Source organism: Pteropus alecto, unplaced genomic scaffold, assembly GCF_000325575.1.
Source record: "Pteropus alecto unplaced genomic scaffold, ASM32557v1 scaffold103, whole genome shotgun sequence".
Taxonomy (NCBI): Eukaryota; Metazoa; Chordata; class Mammalia; order Chiroptera; family Pteropodidae; genus Pteropus; species Pteropus alecto.
In genome coordinates this window covers 4,546,712-4,560,609 of record NW_006436288.1, presented here as the reverse complement: position 1 = coordinate 4,560,609, position 13,898 = coordinate 4,546,712, and the positions used below count along the sequence as shown (strand labels likewise).

Genomic DNA, 13,898 nt, shown 5'->3' with positions numbered 1-13,898 from the left:
TCTTTATAATATGATACCCAAATGAAAGATAATCTTTCAAAGCTTGCTCTAAAAGTGGTTTAGAATTATAAAGGCATAATCGTCATAGGTCAATTCTATTAATGATGTCTACTGGGTTTTTAATTGCTTAGGAATGATATAAACATCTTGACCTTGTTCAATCGCAACTTACAAAAATCATATATTACATGTTACATTAGCATAAATCATATATTACATATTACATTGTAGCATAGAACAATATTAGTTATAAGGTGAAGTTAATTATGATGGGAATTATATAGTTACCAATTCTACTGCAGAAGGAATCAAAACTTATCTTTTTCTCTAGTTGAAATTAATGAATACAGTATTTGAGTACAATAGCAGTAAATGAAAAACACTCTTAAAATTGTACATATATATAATAGATATATGCATAAGTGTTTGTTTATATTTATTCAAGGTAGAATCAAGTAAATAATCCATAAAGCAACACAGAAGTAATGATTTATTTAATCATTTGGATGATAATTAGAAGTGAAACAAATACCTCAATTTTGATTGTGAATGAATCCATTTGTATATAGATATTTATTTTAATATCAATAAATCTACAAATGCATACATCTTCTAAATGATCCCACAAGAGTAACATAACCAACACTTAAAATTCAATTATAAAGAGTCATTGGATTGTTATATACATATTTATGTCTTTGGATTTGCCTCTTTATTAGGAAGACTTTCTCTTCCCAAGATTCTTTTCTACCCTTTTAACCAACTTTACCCTTTTCTAGTTTAATTTTTGTGCTAAGATTTTTAATATTCATAATTTGTTTTTCTGCATGATATGAAATACAGACATAATTCATTATTCTATAACTTTTTCTAATAGTATCAACACAACTTAAAAATAGCACATATTAAAAACTTTATATTTACGATAAAATAAATTTTTATATACTCAATTCCTGTACTCAAAAATCTATTCAATTAGTGAGCATATTAATCCAATTCTAATAAAATAGTATTTAGTGATTTTTTAGTTTATTTGGTTCATAAGTATTTTCTCATTATTTTACCTAGAAATTTCTCAATTATTCTTTTATATTTTCTTTTTCAATACAGGATATCCACATTAAATTAAAATATCTTCGTCAGGATTTAATTATCATTACATTTTTATTGTTAGATTAATTTGGTAATAATTACAACACTGGGTCTTTTTGTTCATGTTTGTCCATATATTCAAATCTTATTTTATAATCTCCAGTAAAGAATTAAAGAATTAATAACATAAATATTATGTATTCCTTTCAGTTTTCTTTTTTTTTTCTTTCTTTCTTTTTTCTTTTTTGAAAAGGACTGAATTTCCATTATATTAGAAGTTAATAATGGTACCTATCTCATGAAGTTTCTCAGAGGATTAAATGGATAGCTGGAAAACATTTTTTTTTAGGCGAGGCAACCGTTGGTTGACCTCACAGATTGCAAGGACCTTGTCAGTTTACAATCCTTTATTTATTTTATTTATTTTTTATTTTGTATGCCTACAGCACCTGGTCTTCCTACGTGGTCTTCCATCCAAGTACTAACCAGGCCTGACCCTGCTGAGATTCCGAGATCATACAGGATTAGGCTTGTTCAGGGTAGCATGGCCGTAGACTGGAAAACATTTTTTAAAATTTCCTATTATATACCACGTTAAATGTGTAATATCTGCTATTTTTATCATTTGGAATTATTACTTTTTTTATATTACCTATTATCTGTCCACCTTACCAAATGGTCTTATGTATGCTAATGTATATAATATAGCTAAGGGAAAGCATTATTTGTAGATAGTAACCATCTTGTTCTCTCTTTCTTTTATGTGCTATTTCTCCCCCTCGTTGTGTTGAATAGAACTACCAATTCTGTGTTAAAAAGTAACAGATAGCATCCTTTATTTAGAGGAAAATTAAGAGTAATAATTCTATTGGCATTTGCTATTTTTTGATATTTGAGTTTTTAAAAAATATAACCTTAATCAAAATAAAAAAACCCCTATTTTTAGATTACGAAGTTTGTGTAGCTGTTAAATTTCCTAAAATGCTTTTGGAATCATGTTATTCATATAGTTTTTCTCCTTTGACTTGGTAATACATGGAAATATTCTACCAAATTTCCTATCGTTCAGCCAATTTGACAGTCTTATAATAAGGTCTACTAGCTTATGATGCTTGTTTTTAAAAATATATTTCTGGATTTTATATGCTAATATACTTAGGACCTGAGGATCTATATTTATAAAGGACAGAAAAAAGATAAGAATAGAATTTCACCAAATAAAGAAAAAAAACACGCATTTCTTTGTTTTCTGTGTGTCTATGTACACCATTTATATTTGGTTTAGATTATGATAGATTTAAGAAACTGAGTTGGGAAGTATTTAATATTTATCTTTTCGAAGTTCTAGGACAGTATTATGAAACAAAGATATTCTTTCTCCTTGCAGATTAGTTTGAATCACCCCATATCTCTGAATCTGAAACTTTTGGTAGAGAAATTATGCATATACTCTAACACAAACTATACGGAAATGAGATTAGCTGAAAAGGGCTGGTTAACCTGACCTCAGAGAAACAGAACTAAGCAGATGAAAATCTTATTCATGAAAACCTAATATGTAATCAGTTGCTAATTTTTTAATATCCAGAATCTATGAGTACTTTGTCTGTTCACTGATATGTTTCTAGCACTGAGAATAGTGCCAATACCATAGTAGTCACTCAAATAATTTTTGTTCATTTAATAAATGAATGAAGTAATAATGATTTTGTTTTAGTTGTGAATAGATGTCTCTTTAGGGAGATGTGAGAAAATTCTAGGTAGTATAATAATGTGTTTATCAGAATATTAATATTTAGTACCCTTTACCTGAGGCAGAAAAATAATATTGACACTTCTGTTTCTTAGAAAAGTAGGTGCATAGTTATATTCTTTCTGTTTAGGTTTATAACTTCATTCTATTCCAACACTAGGCTGCTTTCTTATTAGATTTACTTATGGAATCAAAATGGAAGTAGGGAGGAGAGGATATGGTAAAAGAATGCAAGTATCTTGTTCACAACCATTCATATATTGTTTTCAATATCACGCATGTTATGAAGTTAAGTCTTTCCTTCCTATCAGTATATACACTATACTTCCTAGAAACATCAATCAGAAGTTTCCTAAAAAGATAATAGAATTTCTCCAAATAAAGGAAAAAAAAAAATCAATTCCATAGTGTAATAAATCAGCTGGTAAACTTCCTTAAAAAATCACTTTGTTACTTTTGATTTAGTTGCATGTATTAAAGAGAAGACAGAGCTTATTCAAAAATTTAAAAAATAATCTGTAATAAAAGAAATAATCTAAGTTGTTTTAGCTGTTATCTTGTTGATTCTACAAATTGTCGTACTCTGCCTTTTTTTCTTTACAGAGTATATTCCTTCTTTTGGAATAAAAACATCTTCCTAATCAATCACTTTTCATTTCTCTTTCTATGGGTCCTGCACATGTCTCAAGCTTAACTTACTTTTTAAAGAGCTTTCTCTCCACTGCTCTGTTTTTCTCAGCTCTTAGAGTCCTATTTTAGCAATGACCATATTTATTATAATTCTAACTGTATCCATTTTTCTCTTAGACTGTAAATTCTATTAGGGAAGAAGATTCACTCTTAAATTGTTGACTTCATAACCCCAACATGGCTTTAATAAAGAGTGACAATTAATCAATGCTTGTTAAATAAATGCATTTTTAAAAAGCATGTTATTCCTGTGATCAGCTCAGCCTAGAAATAAAACTTTCTCAACTGTGCCTCAAAATTTACACAAAAGTTGAATTCTTGTTATACTCTTTCTCAACTCTCAAATTTATACATATACAAATGAGGGGAGAAAAGGAAAGACAGTAATGTGAGGACTTAGAGTAGTAGGGAAAAATGACAAGAAGAAGTATGAAAGAGTCATTATACTGCATATTAAACTTACCTCTTTATTTCATAGCAGAAGTGAATTATGTCAGAATACCCGCTCCAAATTTTATTTCTTTTTAAAATTTCCTTTCCCTAATTATAATTATAAAGAACTAACCATAAGGAAACATAACAGTTTTCTAATTTTGGTTCTTTAAGTAACATGAAGCTGATTGCTTTATTTTTTTTCCAGAAATTGTACTGTTGTCTATAGGAATAAAATTAAAAGAAAAAAAGAGTTTTCATATTAAGAAAGACATTGGAAAGATGAAACTCTGCAGTGCCCATATTTTTCCTTGAGAGCCTCATATGACTCAACAAAACAAACTGGATACTCATGTGCATTGCTGTCAACCCTAAACAAATACATTCAGGTAGCTACCCTCTTCCTTTTCTCGTTTCTTTTCATGACTGAATTAACATATTCCCTCATCTTTCACAGGAGAAAAACAAGATACAGGCTCATGTACTTATAGAAAAAAAAACCTGATCTAAATTTACAGGAATGTTTACTCATCCTCTAAAAATTTTCTTAATGAAGTGTGATAGTTTTTCTAAGTTCTAGGAGAAGGTAGATTCTGGGTACACTAGATAGATGATTGAGAGCTAAGCTTTGGTTAAATTCTTAACTATTGTCTAAATAAGCTTTTATGTCTAAATAGTAGCTCCAATTTTTTTTTTTTTTTCTAATGGCATATGTTCAAAACTACTCTAGGAAAAACATTTTTAAAGTTATTATTGGATGGTAGGAATATGGGGCGGAGTTAGCCTTAGAGTAAGAGCAGCCTTACTTTTTAAAAATGGTTAAAAAAAAAAGAAAACACATGCTTGGCTCAAGTCAGTGTCACTCCAGAACATAGAACTGACCAAGAAGAAGCAAAAAAGCAAGATGAATGATGTGAAGCTTGCTGTCTTGGGTGGCGAAGGAACAGGCAAATCTGGTGAGTGGTGGTGATTTCTATGGTGTACAGTGCAAAAAGAGTGAGAAATACATGTATACATATAAAACTTGATTTAACTATATATATTATTTTTCATTAGCAGTTTTCATTTTATTAACAAGTAATGCAATTAATTGTATTTGTAGAATTTATAGACAGCTGGAGGAAGATAACTGTTTGAAGTATTAATTTGTATCTTTTTCTATTGATGTTTAAAACTCATAGGAATAACAGGAGATCTCACCATCACTATCCCACCTACATCTCACTCCAACACATCTGTCCCCACACCCACGAGTGGCCAAACAATGGCCTTAAAAGGATTCTTCTGCCCTGAGACTAAGGGTGGAGAGAGATGTCCAGAGACATGTGAATTGTTTTTTAAATGCCACATTACCAAGTTAAACAAACAAACCAACCTTTGGAGAGTCATGGCTTTGTAGATACCTGGGAACTGAGGATTAGGTGCCCTGCCTTTGTAGCCATGTTTTCATTTTGTTTTGTTTTTGGTCACATTATAATGGAGATGAGGATGCCACCATAAAAACCACCTGAGCTTAGTGAAGCATAACTAGCCAGATCTAGGAGCTGCAGTAAGATAAACTGACACTAGAGGTCCTTTCTATATTTCTTGGATTCTGAAGTCCCTATACCCTGAAGTAACTGCAACTGCTTGATACTGTCCTTGTCACTATTAGTATGTAGTGCTTTGGAAAAATATTTAATTTGATAAAGAAGATAAAGAGGTGTTATCGATCTTGCATCTCAAATTGAATGAGAAATCTGTTTCTGTTATAAAGGTTGGTTGTCATTGTTTGCATTCATTAATTAATTACATACTGATGTTAGTGGGTAGCATTCTAAGATCACTTTCTTTAAGCCTTCCAACTTTTATGGTTGTAAAGTGGAAATCTTGCTGACTATTATTTAGACCAGAATTCAGTAAAGCTTTAAGGTCTTTCTTAATGTTGGTAATTTTTGAGCTGAAAGATAAAACCTTATATACGTAACTAAATTATCTGTATCCTAAAACAGAAAGGAGCCTAATTCCAGCTCGTTTCTATTGCAGCCCTTATAGTAAGGTTTCTTACCAAGCGATTCATTGGAGAATATGCTTCTAATTTGGGTAAGTTACTAGTTTAAACTTTTTTCACCTTGAAATTTCAGATCATAATTAAACCATAATTAAGATCAGAAAATAATTTTAATAAATTCTTCCACATTTGCACTTTTAAGCAACTTACTTATTCACAGATTCTGGTTAGAAATGCCAAAATAAGTACTTGAATTTAATGTTCTTTTGTGATAAAATTCATCCACTTTGATGTTAACTGAGATGAATTAGGAAGTCACCTGGTTTCAGTCTAAAACTAGAAAACATTAAAACTCTCCCCCCCCAACAAAAAATATTGTAAAGCATGTGAGTATGCATATTTTTAAGCTATGAAACAATTTTGAAATTAAATCAACATCTGTTGAAAGATAAGGACAAATTAATTATAAAAGCAAAGTAATTACAAAATAAAGCTTATTTTTATTGTGAAACTATGTGAAAATAACAGTAAAATTGTCTTGATTAAAGATCATATCATAACTGTCTAGCTTGCTTATGTAAGGTTCAAAGAAATTCTAAAACAGATGCCAGGGAACCTTGATATTGTTTTAGAATAATATCACTAACTCTAGTTTAAATTTCTGTTATTTTTATCAGAATTAGTATGACATATGAGAAATACCACTGTGAGGAATTAATAAAAATGGGAAATTTTGCCAGAGAATTAAGTATATTTTTGGCTCAGCAATTAACTAATGTATTAGTACTAATATCTCACTTTATTAAAGGCATGGGGAAAAGTTTTTTTGTTTTTTTTTAAACAAGGACAGGTTTATAAGAAATAGGAGAAATAGGAGAAGGGAAACAATCCTTTGTTCAATAATATTTTTTAGAGTAAGAGGAAATTATGATTGCAGGTGTCTTTTTTCCATTATAAATAAACCAAAACCAAAAAAAATTTAATATTTATTTATTAGGTAGCATTTTTAGAGTATTTCAGAAAATAACTTTAAAATATTGTACTATATTATTTCCTACATGTTTTCGATACAGTAAGTCAGTTCATATGACATTGTGAACGTTTTAGGGCAAATGCTTGAAAACTAATTACAGAAGGAAAAATATATAGAAAGAGAAGTTCCTATATTGTTTCATTTCTCGGGTCAACAACCTCAGTCAAAAAGGTCAATATAACACATACTCTAGGAGTCATTCATGAGAAAGGGTGCCAGAACTACAAAACAAAACAAAACATAAATAAAACAATACCCAAACAACAACAACAACAACACCCATCACCTTACTCTTTTATAGGATATAGTTACATAAACAAATGAAGCATACACATTTCTGGTTGTTACATCTCTATTAAAAATATAAGACCTAGAAACATTTTGTAAAGACAACCAAATGAGCAAAAGGTCACCATTGCATGAGGATGAACTGGCAAAAATAGCTTCATTTTGTAAATGAAGGATAGAGGGGAAATAATAAAATTCTAACAAGTTAAGATTTGGTGACTCCTCCTGACAATTTTTGAGTTTTGAGAGTGGACATTTTAAAATGTTTAGAAAAAATTTTTTTTGTTCACAGTAGTAAACTTATTAAGTTTAGAAGAAATTGTCTGAAAACATCTTTTAAGGTTTACTAAAACTATAAAAAATTCCATTAAATGTAACCTAGAAATATTTTAAAATTTACCCCTAACCCCTGAAGTTGTCTCCCCAAATTTCTGTTACATCTTTCTGCTCTGAGTTACAGAGTGTTTGCCAGAATGAGTCCTGATTTGTGTCAGTATGACATTTTGAAGAGAAGTAGGTATTTTATTAAAACACTGGAGGAACAGTTACAGAAATAAAGTCCTTCATTCATTCAACAAATATTTTTTGAACACCTACCATGTCCCAGGTACTCTTCTAGGCAGAGAGGTTATAGTAGTAAACAAAAAAGATAAATATTCAAGACCTCATACGATTTACATTCTGGAGGGAAGGGTTAGTCAATTAAAAAACATTAAATATAAATTATGTCATATGATGACAAATGGCTATGAAGAAAAAGAAAGCATGGGGGAACGGCACTAATATGGTATGTGGTAAATTAAAATAGGGTAGTTAGGGTAGACCTTGCTGAGAAGGAGATATTTTAAAAGAAATATCAAGGTGGTGAAAACTGAGCCATGAAGATATCTGGGGGATTACATTCCAGACAGAAGAAACAATTACCAAAGTTCTGAAGCAAGAACTTTCTGAAAAATGCGAGGAATAGTATAGAGGATGGAATAGCTTGAGTAGAGAGAATTTGAGAGGCAAAAGCCAGAGAAGTCTATTGAGGTCATAGAGGTAATAGGAGACTAGATAATGAGGGATATTCTCAGGCATATTAAAGGTTTTGGTTTATCCAAGTGAGATGAGGAGCCATTGGAGCAATTTGAAAGACAGATACACGATCTGTCTTCAAGGTTCTGTTTGCTGCTGTGTTGAAAATAGACTAGGCACAAGAAAGGGGTATGGGGAAGGATAAAGCAGACAGATAAGCTGAGAGGTTTAGTAATAATATAGGCACACAACAATGATGGCTTGGGCCAGAGTGTTTGCAATGGAGGTGATGAGAGGCATACAAAATCAAAAGATACTTTTGAGATAGAGTAGAAAGGAATTCTTAATAACATAATTATGAGATGTCAAGTAGTCAAGAATGACATTAAAGTTTTTAACCTCAGAAACTGAAGTTATGGATATGTCATTTAATGAAAAGAAAACTGTGGAAGATGCAGTCTCGGCATGGAGATCAGGGATTCAATTTTAAGCACGTATGGTTGAGAGTGTATCAAGTATCTAAATGGAGATTGCAGTAGTTGTTTGCGTCTGGAGTTCAGGAAAGAAGTCTGGGCTATAGATATAAAGTGGGTGCATCGGTAATAATTGTTGCATAAAGACTTCGACTGGATGAGATTAGCAAGAGAATGAGTATAGATGAAGAGAGCCATAAACTGGATCCCTGCATGAAGTGTGGGAAGATACCATAGGACAAATAAAAAAGATTAATATGGAAAAACAGAGAATAAAGAGACAAGAGAGGGCATTGCATTGAAAGCCATGTGAAGGAAGCATTTTAAGGAAGCAGGAGTGATCAACTAATGAATGCTACTGACAGGGCAAGTAAGATCAAAACACAGAACTGACCAGTGGGTCTAAAACCATAACTTTAATCAGAACAGTTTGAGTTAAGTAATTGGAGTTAAAACCTGATTAGAATAATTTAAAGAGCATGGGAGGAGAGAAACGGGACACAGGAGGTGTAGATACTTACCAAATGCTAGCTGAGAAATAAGGCAGTAATTGAAAGAGATTGTGTTATCTAAAGAATTTTTTAAGTTAGAAGAAATTCAGATGTTAGTAATAATATACAAAGGTGAAAATTTTATGACACAGAAGAGAGAAGTAGAATTGGTTGAGCCATGTCTTTTACTAGGTCAGAGGAAATGGTAACAAATTCATAGTGAATGGATTGGCCTTAGAAACACAGATAATTAATCCATACAATAGGATGAAAGATAAGTATGTAAGTACAAAGGCATATAGCTGAATAGATATAGTGGAAATATATATTGTTAGAAATATATGTGAGGAAATATAACAAGTATGTTTTTTGAACTCTGGTAATAAATGAAAACCACTGTACTACTCCACTAAATTATGATTGCTTGAATTTGAAAGACTAACATCAAAATATATGTCCTTTATTTTATTCTGTATTATTTCCATACTGACCATGAATACATGCATATTTTGCAGAATCTATCTATAATAAGCATTTGTGTTTGGAAGGGAAGCAACTGAATCTAGAAATATATGACCCTTGTTCTCAAGTAAGTAAAACAAAATACTCTTACTTTTTCAACCATGAATTGAGGAAGATTAGATAGGAGTTTGTATAAAGTTGCCAGTCTTAAAACTGAAGTTTTTTTCTCAATTTTAAGTATTAAAATTTTAATAGATTATTTTTAGTTTTATAAATTATATTATCTAGCTTCTCTGTAAAGTTATGACAAAAATCATAGCAAAAATATCTTTAAAATCGCACTATTAGGTTGCATTCATAATATATTTTTATCAAATCACAGTGTAGCTGTCAGAAGTTAATAGTTAATGACATATTCAGTTTATATTTTCATTGTTTAATTTGTAACCACTTACTTATACTTACTTATAAAATATAAGTAAGACAGATTTTAGTACAAACCCTTTATCCATTTAAATACAAAAAAGTTAAAATAAGATTATATAAATAACAGCAGTAATGGTCAGCTGTTTAAGATTTCAAAATAACTCCATGGGACAACTCTTTTAGGTATAGAAAATATCCCTTAAATATTTTTAGCTAAACCTTATTAATTAATATTTGTTACTGCTTTAAATCTAATACCAAAAATCAATAGATATTTCATTTACTAATATAGATAAAAATATTATCTCTTGTCAAAACAAATATGTGGCTATTAATTCAAAAGGCAATTATTATACCTTATCAAATTTTTATAAAAAAATAGAAATATTTTCTTAGAGAAAAATAAAATGAGATAGATATAACTTTATTATAGCCCCTCTTTACATTTTAAAATTTAATGGCTTTTAATTAAAGAAAAAGGGTGATAAGAAAGAAAAAACAAAGAAGCTACATTTTAGAACATATCAATATTTGGCTTACTGAATTCTCTTACAAGTGAAACAGATCCTTATTAATTAACTGTTTAAAGTGTAAAATACAGGTGTCAGATTCCAACACTTTTAATGTGCTTGGTTTATTTTCAGTCACAGAAAGCAAAATTTTCCCTCACAAGTGAGCTGCATTGGGCAGATGGGTTTATTGTTGTGTATGACATCAGTGACAGGTCCTCGTTTGCTTTGGCAAAAGCACTGATCTACAGAATTCGGGAGCCACAAACAAGTCATTGTAAAAGGTAAGATATTTTTCATTCCTCTCTCTTTTCTTTTTAGTAAATCATCATATAGCTGTAAGCATCATTAAGAAGAGTTTAATACAGCCTTCCAATTACAAAATTTAACAGCCCTGAACAATTCACTTTCCATTCCACAGGAGTTACACATGTAGTAAAAGGAATAAGATGAGAATACTTTATATCTGGCTGACATAAACAGTTACTTGCCCTGAGTAAATGGCTATTTTACAAGACAGCTTCTATTGTTAACATGACACTCGCAAAATAATGGGCCTTAGTGTACAAGGTAGTTCACTTTCCAACCTTTCCCTTGCATTCTCACGAAAATGTTAGATACTAAATAAATCCAGATTTATTACATTTGGCATCCAATTCCTAGTCATTTGGTTGTTCAATCTATCAAAGCGAAATAGACTGAATAATCAAACCGTTACAAATTCTTAAGTATGAGAATATTTTTTCTCTGTTTCACCTCCTAAAATAAAGAGCTGATCAACAATTCTCCATTGCTAATTATCTTGACACAAGTAACTAAGAAGAAAGACATAACTGTGCCCTAAACCATTCTCATATTAGTAGATATAATTTAAACATATAAATTTCCCATTTTAATTTTTCTTTTTCTTGTTTCATACCCTTTCCCATTTAAAATATTTATTTTTGCTTAAAATGAAAATGTAAGAGATTCTGTGTGCTTTTAACCAGATTTTCCTTGAGTCTAAAATAACATTCTAAACTGGAGAGCAAAAAAGCACAATATTATCACTGAAAATTTGCATAGGTGCTTTTTACGTCTATTTTAAGTGCCCACTATATAAACCAGCAGATAATAATTGATAAAGGGTATTTCCCTGGAGCGAGTTGATGTAAATTCTTGTTTATAACTGATTGATCTTAGGTAAATCTTTTAACTTCTAAGACCTCATTTTTCTGATTATAAAACTGATAGATGGAAAACTGATAGTAGGAAAAAAGGATGTGATTTTTCTAAGGTACCTCTTAGCTCTGATTTCCTATAATATTACTGATTTTTTAAACTTCATTGTTTCAAGCATTAAACGCCTTATATTTAAGCTTCATGATTTAGGTAAGGAACAGCTATAACATTCCATTGATATTCCTCCAAATCAAAAGAATCACTCAAGAATACTAAAAAATATGTAAAAATAAAAAAACTATATTTGACATTTTTCTTAATTATTTAGAAATTAATTATAAAACTATAATAAATAGTTTTATTATTATTTTATTTATTATTTATTAATTATAAAACTATATTTGACATTTTTCTTAATTATTTAGTCAGTACATTAAGAAGATTTGACAATCTTCTTAATGTACTGACTAAATAATTTTTAGAGTATTTTCAGATCTCATCTATAGATAGACTAGAAAAACATTGTTTTATTAAAATTACTTCTGATATTTGTGACTTACCCTTCAAAATAATTCAACCACCCCCACTAATTCTTTATAATAGTCTTCTGAACTATATAGAAAAAGATGTTATTAATATCATCACAAGTCCAACACATACAGTGCTTTTCCCAACATGGCTCACACTGCTATGTGTATAAAACCAACTTTTAGTGGAATCTGGGGGCAATTCTCTTTTGATAGAGTTAGACTCTGTTTGCACATTTCTTACCTACAGTAGATATCTTGGCAGAGTTTCATGCCACTTACAGACTAGTAGTATTACTATTTCTTCAAATAAAACTATTTTAGGATTGTTTTGTTGTAACCAATGAGAACACATTGATATTTGCCAAAGACGTTCTTATCGAAGAAATATATTTCTTAAATAAACAGAAAAATTGTACAAGGTCATGAGGTTGTAAAATTTTCTTTAGAGTATGTTATGATGGATAGTAACAAAGAACAAACAGCCATGAGATTAAGTAATATTTTTACTCCAGGCAATTTTATCTAAATTGTTCAATTATAGTAACTGCTTAGAGTTAGTCCTTCTCTTTCAATGGATAAGAAAATAAAAAATAATATTTAGTAAGCAGCTTTTATTGTTTGGCACTGTGCTAGCTATTTTTATATACATAATTTCATTTAATCTCTATGAGAATTCTGTGTGACCAGGACTATTTTACCCCCTTTTTTTTTTTTAACATATAAGGAAATTGAAAGCAGGAAAAGCAACATGTCTTGTTTGTAAAAGAGCCATAATTTGAGAACAGGTTGTATCATTTCAAATGCTATGCATTAAGAGTCTTGTTGCTTCTATGTCGCTTATTACATTCTATTTAAAATAATTTTTGTATGTTAATGGGAAAGTGTCATACAGACACATACATGATCATTAACACACATACACACACGATATATTATTCTGTTTTGGTCCATAATTCTTTTTGATACAAACCTACTTAATAAAAAAAGAGTCATTAAAACGATTTTGCCAAATAATTGCATATCTATATTTCAGAGCTGTGGAATCAGCAGTGCTTTTGGTTGGTAACAAACAAGATCTCTGTCATGTGCGAGAGGTTGGCTGGGAAGAAGGACAAAAACTGGCATTGGATAACCGATGCCAATTCTGTGAACTGTCTGCAGCAGAGCAGTCTCTGGAGGTAGAAATGATGTTTATCAGAATCATCAAGGACATCCTGACAAACTTCAAACTCAAAGAAAAGAGAAGATCCAGTGGATCTAAGTCAATGGTCAAATTAATCAATAATGTATTTGGAAAGAGAAGGAAATCTGTTTAGTAGGAATGTGATCCTGGGGGATTTATTATATCAGAGTGTTTCAAACATTCAAATGATAATTAAAGTAACCCTTTTGTTTGCAATTAAAAAAATTAATTCTCTTAGAGACATGAACTGTTTGAACATGAACCACAGCTGTGTTTTCTTTTTTCTTTTCTTTTATTTATTATTATTTATGCTTACAGCACTTGGTCTTCCTAGGTGGTCTCCTATCAAAATACTAACCAGGCTTAGC

The 13,898-nt window shown here is 30.3% G+C and overlaps 1 protein-coding gene and 1 pseudogene across 1 annotated transcript; one reads left to right on the top strand and one right to left on the bottom strand.

Annotated features, from left to right (window-relative positions):
* Positions 1-1,529: 1,529 nt before the first annotated feature.
* LOC112480433 lies at positions 1,530-1,648 on the bottom strand (annotated as a pseudogene).
* Positions 1,649-4,871: 3,223 nt separating this feature from the next.
* Positions 4,872-13,663, top strand: RERGL (RERG like). The gene is made up of 5 exons (XM_006912663.1): positions 4,872-4,923; positions 5,993-6,049; positions 9,775-9,848; positions 10,792-10,940; positions 13,381-13,663. The coding sequence occupies exons 1-5, from the start codon at positions 4,872-4,874 to the stop codon at positions 13,661-13,663; spliced, it is 615 nt and encodes a 204-aa protein (XP_006912725.1).
* Positions 13,664-13,898: the final 235 nt, after the last annotated feature.